This window comes from Limulus polyphemus, unplaced genomic scaffold (assembly GCF_000517525.1).
Source record: "Limulus polyphemus unplaced genomic scaffold, Limulus_polyphemus-2.1.2 Scaffold1422, whole genome shotgun sequence".
NCBI lineage: Eukaryota > Metazoa > Arthropoda > Merostomata > Xiphosura > Limulidae > Limulus > Limulus polyphemus.
The window spans coordinates 226,453-239,400 of NW_013667032.1; the positions used below are offsets into that span (position 1 = coordinate 226,453).

General features: G+C 31.6%; 1 protein-coding gene across 3 annotated transcripts in view; it reads right to left on the reverse strand.

Moving 5' to 3' along the window:
- Positions 1-5,070: 5,070 nt before the first annotated feature.
- The window catches only part of LOC106463490 (transmembrane and TPR repeat-containing protein CG4050-like), a 59,946-nt gene continuing 52,068 nt past the window's right edge, over positions 5,071-12,948 (reverse strand). For all 3 annotated transcript variants that reach the window (XM_022391007.1, XM_022391006.1, XM_022391005.1), the window contains exons 18-20: positions 10,867-10,968; positions 9,086-9,169; positions 5,071-8,283 (exon numbers count right to left, since the gene is read on the reverse strand). In XM_022391007.1, the coding sequence (XP_022246715.1) occupies positions 7,948-8,283; positions 9,086-9,169; positions 10,867-10,968 (522 nt within the window). In that variant the 3' untranslated portion in view covers positions 5,071-7,947. The remainder of the gene's footprint in view (positions 8,284-9,085; positions 9,170-10,866; positions 10,969-12,948) is intronic.

Sequence of the window (12,948 nt, forward strand, 5' to 3'; positions counted from 1 at the left end):
AGAAAGAGTAATACAATATTATAGTATTTTGGCACTTGTGTATAAAGTTAAAATCATAAATAATATTCAACGTTAAACTGGTACACAATTAATAATACACAAATAACTGGTACACATCCACTCCTGAGGATGACGTTGTAACGTCGAAACATGAGGAGTCGTCAACTTTTTGAAGGCCATAAATAGGCCTAAATAAAATGTTTTTAATTGTGTACCAGTTTAACGTTGAATATTATTTATGATTTTAATATATAAATAACTTAAGCTAAAGGAGCTGGAAATGAATAATGATGCTGCATTTCATTACCCGTTTTTAAAAGAGCACAACTAACCTAGTAGTTCCCCCTCAGTCTTGTCAGTTTAGAAGTGGAAAGAAACAATGTATATCGTATTGGAGGAGATCGTCATATTATTCTAGTATGGTTCTCAACTGTAGGTAAGATAGAGGCTGAACAAGAAGGTAAGACGAACTACTCACCCACTTTTAGTTATGGTTAAATAACATCACGAAAACAAGGTACTGTCATTTTGAAGATTGTTATAATTCTGTTACTGATGTATGACGAAATTTAGTTAGACAATGGAGATAAGATTAACTACTTGTCTAATATACAGTTAAAAAATATAACGAAAACTGAAGTCATCAACAATGTTTGTCAACTTATAGTTTTTCATTATTGTTTCTGGTAGTCTTGTTTATAATTTAGCACTAGAAATAAATGACCTTATAACATCAAATTGTTGTTTTTCTTTAATTTAACACTCAACGTTTCGCTTTACAGCTTCTTCAGGAGCGTTCCACTAAAACACAAACTGTAACTGACAGTACAGTGCTTCACCTTATCCATTTATACTCAAGTCTTGAGTGACATTATTTTTTTTTTCTCTTTTTTTATGTCTGATTTTATGTTCATAAGCCAAATGTAGAAACTGGGAACTTTTCTTGGGAGATTTTTTAAAACTACTTGGTTTTGTTGAATTAGCCTTAGATGTTTGTTTTTAAATCAATTTGAGCTGTTGTTCTTATGAGTTTGAGAGTGTGAGCTAGAGATGAAGTACTACAGATAACATGGTCGACGTTTGAAAACTCATTATTGAATTTCTGTAGTGCATATTGGTTACGTTTATAAACCCACAAAACATTTGCGGTAATTCCTTCGCTTGAATTTTCCTTATTCTATCATTTTCACGTACCCCATTTAAGCTGTGCTTTCTTACAGGCGTTATGTATTAGATTGATAAATCATGATCCATTTTTTAAAAAAACTTTACACGACAGACAATCAAACTTAGGTAAACGTAACTTTATTTAACAAAACAACACGTAGGTAACTTTATTTAATAAAACTACACGTAAACAGTAATAGTATTTATAATAGTGTTCAGGGAATCAAACAGTTATGAGCGTTCAGTGTAAAACATGGTTTTTTTTGGTTAAAACAATGCAACACACAAAAAACGAAGAATAGAACCCGTAGTATAAAAAGTAGCTAAAAGGTGTTTAAAACAGTGTATGAAACGAACCGAAGATACATTATAGCAAAGTAAATCTAAAGTTGTAATAAAGGCAAACTTAGCTGAATATGCAGAAATATCTGCACGAGTTTTCACAAAGTGATAAGCATATGGTTTTGAACAAACTGCGCATGCGTATTTTAGATTTAAATATGTCGAGAAAGCCCATAGAAATTGTATTTAGTATAATGTTAATTTTTTTTTAGAAAATTATACGCGAATCAAATGCTGTGGGAAATATTTTGCAAATAAAAACAAACAAACTAAAGTTGAAATCGAAGCCAGTCGTCACGTGATGACAACATTGTTCCATTGTGTACCATACTCGTTGCATTGAAAAGTTTGACTAAGGAAAAAACAAGTAACATGATTCTGAATTGAAAAGCCAATGTGCAGTCCGCACTCCTCGAACAAAGGCCTTTCTAACGATATGAGATTTGTAGAGCTTGATTGAGAAATTTGCGAGAAAATTTACGGATGGTCAAACGCAAGTGTAATATTTTTTGAAAAACCTAGTTGTTGAATAGGATAGCACTGGAAATTACAGTGGCTTTCCCTTTTATTCTCTGTGAACAGCTGGAATTTACTATTTTAGGTAATCAATATGTACCGAACAGAACCTTCCTTGTTTTGAATTTCGCGTAAAGCTACACGAGATCTATCTGCGCTAGCCGTCCCTAATTTAGCAGTGAAAGACTAGAGGAAAAGCAGCTAGTCATCACCACCCACCGCCAACTCTTGGGCTACTCTTTTACAAAGGAATAGTGGAATTGACTATCACTTTATAACGCCACCACGGTTGAAAGAGCGAGAATGTTTGGTGAGACGGGGATTCGAACCCGTGACCCTCAGATTGCGAGTCAAGCGCCCTAACCTTGCATAGTTAACTGACAGATATACATTTTTACGATTTACCTTCTACTTACACTTTCGGCTTATTTTTTTCTTTTTACTGTAAATGCAGAATACTTAATAATAATTTTAGTTTATTTTTATTTCACCAGAAAGTATGCCGCCATTTTTTTACATTTACTAAATCTTTGTGATACAAAAAAAAAGTTATTTTCCAAAAACAATTATATCTAAATTCATTGGTTCTTTTTGAGAAGAATAAACCGGAGATTTCAGTCGCGAATATTACAAACACGAATTTGTAGCGATTACAATTTGATTTTCCTTTTTTTATAAAAATGTTAACTGTAGATAGACCCTTTGTTCTCCTGAAGAAGAATAGTCAACTATTCGAAAGCGCTCGAGTTTTGGGTCTTATTTTAAGTCTACTACACTTTATATGTGATCCTCTTTTATCAAGATTGAAAACTGTAGATATTATATTGTGGTACTGCACTCCCATACACGAATTGATCTCATTAAAGACGTTAGATTTCCAGGTACAGAATTAGAAGTAAACAAATATCATAAAAATTTATACTTAACCCTTTGACTGCGCGGAATTTTTGAGAATCGTACACATTCAACTACAGGAGGCAGACCGTACCCTATACGGCGAATCAGTAGTTAACAGCGCTTCCTATAGTTTACGAAAATGAAATATTTTGATTATTGTAAATAAATGATAATAATAATACATATATATTGAATAAATGAAATTATGACTATTTAATTTCTTGCTTTCACAACCATTCGCAGTGAAGAAAAATATACTGGTTTTTGTGATATTTTTGGTGGAACATAAATACGTAATTCAGTTAAAAATAAAAGTTGAATTAATTCTATATTGATAAGCTTCTTTGTTTTGTTCAATTTCTCGCAAACTTATTCGAAGTCTTTTCTGCGCTAGCTGTTCTTAATTTAGAAGTAATAGACTAGAGGGAAGGTTGCTATTCAACACCACCCATCACCAACTCGTAGGCTACTCTTTTAACAGCGAAATGTGGGATTGACCGTAACATTATTACGTCCCAACGGGTGATAGGGCGAACATGCTACGCGATGGGATTAAAACAAATTCAGTTGTTGTTATCTTTAGGCAAATTAGTGAACTTAGTATTTTCTATTGATAGCAACACTACTAAAGCTATCACCTCAATTTTGAACTAACGACCAAAGGGAAGGCAGCAAGTCAACTGCAGCCTACCACCCAACATCTAGACTAAGAGTTTGACTGCCACTCTTATAACGCACCCACAGTTAAAAGTGCAGAGAAGATTTTGAAGCATCATATGGAGTTAAACTCGGTTCACCAGCTCTGAAATCCAGAGATCTACTATGGGGTCATCTATACGATAGATTATCAAAGTCCAGAAAGATCTCATTTGTCTTCAACCTTTCTCATTTTGTATACGAATTCTTATTTCAGAAATTCAGCTTATCCAAAGCTACTCATCAAAGCATGTTGATATTTTTAAATAGTTTGTTAATGCAACAGTATTTTTGAAATCTTGACTAGCAACACTGTTGGTACTAGCTTCAAACTTAACTTAAACTAGATTGAATACTTTACTTACCAAAAGACATATTATAACAATATGTATTATAATAAGTGATAATTAAATATGCTTATATTTGTTTCTAATATTGCATTACAGTACCTGATTAAAAAAATAAAAAGACTCGCATTATTTTGGTTTTAATGATGTGTGTTATAGAAGCGTAACTTAGTTTTGATCCTAACAAGTGTATTACAAAAACTATTCAAACCTAAGCGCTTCCAAAACAATGTCTCGCAAAAGATAATTAAAAAGAAACGTGAATGTTCTTCCAAAAGGATGGAACTCCAGAGTATTGAATCTTTTTGTCTAAGAAAATTAGTCATAGTTTCTGCAACCCCTGACCAAGAATTCTAAAATTAATTTGGCATTTACTTTATTAACTAGAAAAAAAAAAGCTTTGGTATTTGCAAAAGAACATGCCTAACAACCTAAAGTTGTACTAACTTACACAGTGCTATGAATTTGATTAACAATATTTATCAGTAGAATGGCTGATTCTCCCTCCACCATTGGCCTTTTGTAGGTTTCACGTGCTAATAAAATAGTTTTTTTATTTGTATTTATTTTGAGGTTTTGTTTCTTTTGCATACAAGTCAAATTTCCATTATCAAATGGTGGCCTTAGATCTTTTAACCCCAAAGTCAATAAGCTTTTAGGCCATTTCCAAAGGAAATGATCTGTGAAGTTTGATAAAATCTGCTGTTTAGAACACTTCTACAGAAGAACGGACATAGTCATCACTACATTCCTACAAACCTTTTTGATCAGGGGGATAAAAAAAATACAGATCTGTTAAAGGTTTGGTAATTTTCTTCCTGCTAAAATACAAAAGCTTTTCGATTTTGTCGCTTTATAATTTTAGAATTTCATACAAGATATACAAACGTTATTTTAAATGTACATATATATATATTACTTTATTTGGTCCTCAAACTAAGACCATGCTGAGGTACCTCTGAAAAGGCCACAATGACAATGACACTCATAAAGTTGCCTCAATATTATCAGTTCACAAAATCATTCAGATGCAAAATTTGTAATATTATTAAGCATATTCAAACTCCATATCTACAAAAAATAACTTTTATTGACTTTTACAGTTTTTATGTATTTACAATTTGGCACAACTAGTATGCATATTTAAATGTAATACAAAGTGAAATTAATTAATTCAATGACATCAATCTGACTAAAAATTGTTTTTCAGAGGAGACAAATGTTGCTGTTGTTGAACTTTCAGTTCTTTATGGTCCTTTGTAATATTTAGTTCTTGTTTCTAATTCACTGTTTAAAACATTCATTATGATCTTACACAAACCTATAGAAGGAAATAAAGGTCTAGAACCTAAAGTACGAGATCTCAGCTTTACATCTTCAAAACTTGTCAACTTTAAAATAAAATCTTGCAGACAGAAGCTACATTTAATACATCTACACAGAACTCTTAACTGAATGATACTGATTACTTTAAAATGTCTAAAATAATGAATTACAGAGTACTGCATGATTCAGAGTTTTCAATCACAAAAAATAACATTGCCAGTCATGAAAATTGTTACCATTTCCTGATCAAACAACATTAATCATCATTTCTCAGAAACAGAAGTTGATAAGAACCTTAAACAAACACTGTAAAATGGGTTTTCAAGGTATTGTGATCAGTGAATATCTTAAAAACTTTAATAACACAATTATATACTTTATAATTTTTTTTTCTAAAAACTGAAATTCAATTTACCCAAAACTAGTTGAGCAATAACAGCTTACCTCTTAATTGTTTAAATACTTATTGTTCATTTCTGTTTAAGCATAAAACTACACATTGGGCTATCGTCACTATGCCTACCACTAGTATTGACCCCTGACTTTTAAAGCATTATTGACAACAGAGTTGGATGAATGACAAGTGAAAAATGTGTACATTGTGCACATTATAGATTGGAAAATCTTACATAATTATAAGAAATGTTTAAAAAGATTTCCTGAAATTTAGCAACTTTGTAAGAACATTCTATGCTGAAATACTTCCCACTATAGCATCCTTCTATGACCTCTTGATCACAAGATAACACTCTGAATATCAAACTTGATCAGAAAACAATCAAACCTTATTTCAAAAAATGAATTGTTTGGCATAAAAAAACCATGATAAACATCCATTATTGCTCGATTGATATAATTTGGGTTACAAATGTCATCAAATTTAGATGTTTGGATATTCTCCCTAACAACAGACCTTTACAATAGAGTATTAGTTTGTCTCTATGTATTTATATGTGTATGAGCCAATATTTAATCAATATTTTCACTGATACCACATGTGGAGCAACCATATGTTTTAAACTTTTTAAAGTAGTTCATCTACTTGGACAAAACAGTTTGAATATAACAGTACGTTGCTAGAATAGCATAAGTTACTCACAGAACAATCAACATTGTTCTCAAAATGCCATTGTTTAGTAGAGTGAAAAACTATCAACTTGTTTTTTCATTCAAGTGGATCAAACTACTCTTCAACTGTAAATTATTCATGACCTTAGGTTACTTGTAAGTAAATATTAATTGCTACTAAAGGTACCTTTATAACATTATCTCTTTACAAAAGCTCTTGTTATACTTGTTAGTTAATGGCTTTAAAGTCACAATTCATTGTTTCTACTGTTATTAAAGCATAGAAAATGTCTTATTATATAACATTAAGACAGTCATTAAATAAAACACGTGAATACATTCTAGCTTCTTGAAATGTTGGGTAAAAAAATCTTTGTAGAACAAAACTGAAACATGTCTTTATGCACAGGTGTAGTCTTAAAAAATTAAGCCTTCTTATATGAAAGATATAAAACTTTGTGTAACTTGAGTGACTTCATAAAACTCCTTTTTAGTGTTTGGGTTTAAAAGTGGTTCATGCAATTTCATCTCTGTAGAAATTTATAGAGTAACTCACATCATACAATGTGGAAAGCTGATTTTTTGCAATTTCAAATAAAATTAGAAAATAAAAATTATGCAAGAATTTATGATATATTTTGGAAGCTAGGAGTATCAAATCATATAAATTTAATTTATGAAACAGAAGATCTTAAACAGTCATTTGTACACATACCTAAATGTTGCAAAATGAATTTCTTTAATTCCTCCTACATAAGCCTGGAAACTCAAATTTTTCATTATTAATTATCCTTAACAGATGTGCTAATAGGAAAACAGGATATAAATGTGTGGAAACAAAATACACAATTATTCTTCATTCGGCAATAATTAAGATTTAATTTATTCTTAAGGTGTTTTTTGTGATTTTTGTCATATCACAGAAACAAGAGGTATACATTTATCACAATGTTATATGATTTGGAGACAACTTGATGATCACATACAATTTAACACAAAAGACATTACTAAAAGAAAAAATTAAGTTGTTTTTTGTCACTTTATATCTTACACGCACATAGAAAATGTCAATATAATTATAATAATGATACTTACTTTATTATCTGGTATTTTTATACATATTCAATTATCTGTGAAAAATCTCATGACTTTTATAATTAAATTGCAGAAAGTAAAGCATGAAACACTTCAGAAATACTAAACAAAAGTAATGAAGACAATAGTACAAATATTAAAAATGATACAAATTGCAGGAAACATTATCTGGAAGGCTAACTTGAAATTATTTCAGCCAAAAAGCAGGAGTTAGTATACATGGAAGGCTACACAAGTACATCACAGTTTTCTGGTCTTGGAATAAAATATTATACAATAAATAAATAAGTTTACAGAACAACATTTTCTCAGAATAAAAATGTAGTTGCTACCTGATATGTCATAAAGTGGAAGCTATACAGTTGATCTAAACAATACTCAAACTTGATCTTTTGGACACAAAATCACCTAGTTTTTGAAAACAAAACTAGATTTTCTTCGATGTGACATATATTATTATGTAACTGACTCTACACTTATATTTAGGAACAATTCAGGATTCAGATGAGGTTTGATTTTCCTTATCGCTGTGAAAAGTTTCACTATTGACATGTTTTTTATTCGAGGGATTTTCTGAGATTGCAGGCTTTACTGTCGGATTTACCTTATTTCTAGAATTACTATCTTCATCTTTTGTTTTAATTTTTCGTAATCGTGCACGGACAATTTGAAGGTGGCGCTGAATGTATTCTTCTTTTGGAGCAAGGCTAGCAGCCTGCAGTAAGCAGTTCTCACCGATTGTGAGTTGTCCACGCTCCACATACACGACACACAGGTTGTGTTTGGCTTGGACATTGTTAGGATCCATATGAAGGATCTTCATGTAACACTAAAAACCAACAAATTAGTGAAAACTAAACTACAACAGTATTTACGTGCAACAAAGAATACTTACAATACACAATAGAAAGAAATTAACACTTACAAATCATAAGAAGATAAGAATTGAAAATCTGATAAAAAAAAACTAATTTTAAATTAAAAAATAAATAATGGCCAAGAAGTTTAGCATTCATTTAACTTTCAGAGTTCACTAATCATTGTTTTTGAAATCATTTACTTGTGTGTGATACAACCTAAAGTTTCAGCTTAAGAATGATTAAAAACTGTTCTCTTTCACTGAATTGTAAACTACTCGAATACATACCTTATAAAAAGATAGTCTAATGAATGATATATTGAAAGTAACATAATCTTGTGTTAAAAAATCTCTTCTGTTTCAGGTTATAAAACAGATTTATCCATTCTAAGTATCTTACCAAACTTGATTTTATTATTTTTATCTACAACCTACACTTCATCAAATTTACAATACTTGTAATGTTTATACTAAACTAATAAGTAAATTAAAACAAATCTAGGAATTAAGAAACACCAACAAATGACACGTAATTTTCCTTTAACTTTACAATTATTTTTTCATCTGTTCAATACGTCTTGTATGATAGGATTCACAAAAATCTGAGAAATTTCACTTCTGTTAATTTTAAGAGGTACCCAAACACACAACAGTCACTGAAATTACTGATTACACAGAAGAAGAACTACTATAGTTAAAAAAAAAAACTTATATTTATTTGAAAATCATTATAAATACACAATTTAACCACAAAAAGTGAAACAAATTCTACCTTTTCTGCTGCTTCCAAGTCTTTCATGTGATTGATGTAGATATCTCCTAATAAAATCAGTCCTTTAATGTGATCAGGATGGTGCTAGAATAGGTATCAGTTTCAGTTTTTAATCAAATATATTACAAAACATGATTATGACAAATGTTCTGTTGAAGCTTAAATCTGTTGTGTCAAGAACACAAACTATTACAGTTATACTTTCTTCTTTACATATATTAGTACAGTGTTTTATTCTGTGATAAAGTAGAGCTAATTGCATTTTATAAAAATGATGCTTTCATAACATGCTTCCCTTGGAACTAGTTTCTCCATTATACTTAGTCCAATGGCCCTGATTATTAATTGTTTCCCACGCTTACATTACCAAATGGTGAGACTATTGCTACTACATATATGTGAGCAAACTTCCCACAGAATCCCATTATATGTGAGCATCGGTTTCAATTACCACTTTAAGCAGACCTGAACTACAAAGGTTTAGTGGAGCTGCATTGCGTAGCTTGACAAATACATAATAGAATGGAATTCCTGTGATTCCAGTTACCTTGTCCATCATTATCATCAATACACACATTCATTTTGATGTACAGCTACAAGCTTGTGGATTTTTGACTTAAAAGCTTTTGTCAACTTCAAATACTTATACATAATATTGTTAATGATAACAAGAGACATGTTCAACTTTATCTCAATGGCTTTTTGGATCAAGGGATTCTTTTTTCATAGCCGCAGATGAAGCTTTATTAAATGTTCTAATGTATGGGTTTTTTAACTTCCATAAAGAACACTGAAGGCCCCCTTGTCTAAAATGTTGTGTTATTTGGATCCACACTGCTTAATAATATCATTATGTAAATACTTTTCATTCACAGCCTTCCAGTCATAAATCTATTTACAGTAGCATTGTCCTGTGGAACAGTAGGGAATCACTGTTAACCAAATACACAGGTGCTAAGTACCTTGACGATGATGACACAGCTAACATCTGTCACAATACTCAACTATATTAGCATATTCCAATGAAGTGCACTATATCCTCTGTATTAATAAACTTCATAACCCTCTGTCAAACTTTTTCTCCTACAGTTTTATTGCTAAGAAACATGTACTTCTATAGCAGTATTATCAAAGGAAGAAATTCTGGTATACTTACATTACAACTTCACAAGTTTTTATATACATAAATCCAAAGATCAGAGCACAATTCATTAATTTACTTATCAATACAAGTATAATAATAATAACTGTAGGTTTAAGTATTATATATTATTTATTAGAGCATATATATTTTCATATTCAGCTATAAGATTGGTTCTTTAGTACCCATTACATAATGTGCCACATTAAAAGTATGGATGTTTTTCTCTTTATTTACAAGGTTCAACACTTCTATATCCAAAGTAAGATTATTGTATTATTCTACACAGTGCATGTAAATTAAAGTTATGGAACTCACTGCTAATGCAAACTACAAAAAGTAGTTATTTACACCTAACACAAGAATGAACATTCAAAGCTAATTCCTGAATAACAAAGTTACTTACCAAAGTACAGTTTATTTTATCGCAAAGGGTAAAAAAATTACATAACATAAAGGATGACATTTTATGTGCAATTATTAAATTCACAAAAGATTATCTTAAAATTACTATTAACTGCTTTAAACTGATGTAAAACTTTTAGTTTTAGCTATCATTTGGATTATCTGTTTCTGTAATTTGCATACCATTTTTTTATAGCAAAACCAAATTTTTTCTACAATAATTAAAACTTCCAACCTTCAGTAACTGTTTCAGAAAAGGCACAGCTTCAAGTGGACGCCCTGAATCTGATAGAAGCAATGCAAGATTGAAAAGTGCACTCCGAAAATCTTCTCGTACCTGAAATCAAAATGTGAAATGGCCAAACCCTTAGTGTAGTGGCAAAAATAAATTTGAGCTTACAACACAGAAGTAGTAGGTGATGTTTTTATATGGTCGAGTTAATAACATTTAGTATTACATCTTGAAATTCAAAATGCAAACAGAAAATATCAAAAACTATAACTTTATTTATTATTACAAAGTATAAGTTAAGACTATATTCTACAATTACAAAGTAAAACAACGTACTCTTCTTTACAGCTACAGTGAAAAACGTTACGATATACTCCAGTTACAGAGTGATGTGATATTACTGCCTGTAGTTACAATGTAAAGCTTTATGATATATTCCACTATTAAAGAAAGAAATGTGATATTATTGTTAACAGTTACAAACTCAAACACTTGGACACAGTACATTGTACTATTAAAAATAACATTAAAATATATTTACTCATGATAATATAAGTTAACATTTCCCTACATTGAAAATGTATTTCCCGATAGGTACTTACCTCCTCTCACCTGAAGCTATCTCACCTGATTTGTTCTCTAATCATTGCTTAAACATTTTTCACTAATAGCTCACTTGTCTATTATACTCCTATATTTTCACGCCCTTTCAGAATATGTGCATATCATATCCACCAATCATACTGCACAATCTATAATAACACAGGCAGCTCCCTCTACTATTCTTGCACGATTCTCACTTTTGAGAATTAGCAGTTACAAACTAAAACACTGGCACAGCAGTGGGAAGGAAGGGTGGGAAGTGGGTGAGAAGAGTTAAGAACCTATCGGAAATACATTTTCAGTGTGGGAAAATATTAACTTCTAAAAGAGAGTACTACCTCCTCTCACCCAAAGCTAGAATCCCACACTAAAAAAGGCAGAGGGCCAATGAAGGTGTGACAGTATTCAAATAAGCAGATATTTACCTGAAAAGAACAGATGTGCCAGAAGAAGAAAGTAAGGCACACCTGTGGGAAATAGCACTACTTCTGGAACAGGTTTGCTCCTCGCCCAGTAACAAAACAGTAATATATACATAGGGCAGAATATATAAAGCAGGCAACATATACACAAGAAAAGATGTACAGCACTTTGCTTTGGAGTGGTGCAGTATAACTATGATGTGAATCAGCATAGAGTGTACATACGAAATGTCTAGTATGTAATCAACAAGTCATAGTATGTGATATAGGAATAACTAGTCATAGTAAGGTGCCAGATTATGTGATATAGGTATAGGTGGGTAGGGCTAAAGGACCGGGAGAATCACCTTGGGGTATGTCAGATTATACCAAGTACATCCATCCAGGCAAAAAACATCCAGTGTAAGCACCTTGCATAACATACAGAGATCAACAAGTGCAATACTCCTGGGTAAAACTTAGGGGGAAACACTTTGAATATATAGGATTAGTCGAAGTGCAGTCCACCCAGCCAAAAAGACTCAGTGCCTTGGAATTCTATCGAGTAGGTAAAGTGCAGTCCAAAGGGGCAGAAACATCCAGTGGAGGCACCCTGCATAAGCATGTATATTATAATAAGAAAATGTGGTCAACCTGGGCAAAACATTTGGAGCAAGCTCCTTGGGTCCAGAATAGTATGTTATTGCCTACTTAATAATTATAAAGATCACAGCCCTTTTCTCGCTGAGTAGGTACTTATAAGTTATAATTTTGATTTCTTTCATTGTACAATCCCACTCAAGAGGAAACCTGCATGGTCCGCCACTCCAGCAACTGAGAACCAGAGTGGTAGGAACTCCCGTGCTCTATTTGAAGAACAAAGGGGGAGAATACATGTTTGGGAGTCCAGAGGAATGACACACACTATGTAATGACTGTCCAAGATACCCTATTCCTAAAAAGAAGAAAGCTATGGGTTAGTGGGGATGGGAAAAAAATCCACATCTGCTTTACTCATGAAGTCCAAGAGTGGTGGTCCATTATACAAAATACATTGATAATTAAAGTTATATATATATAT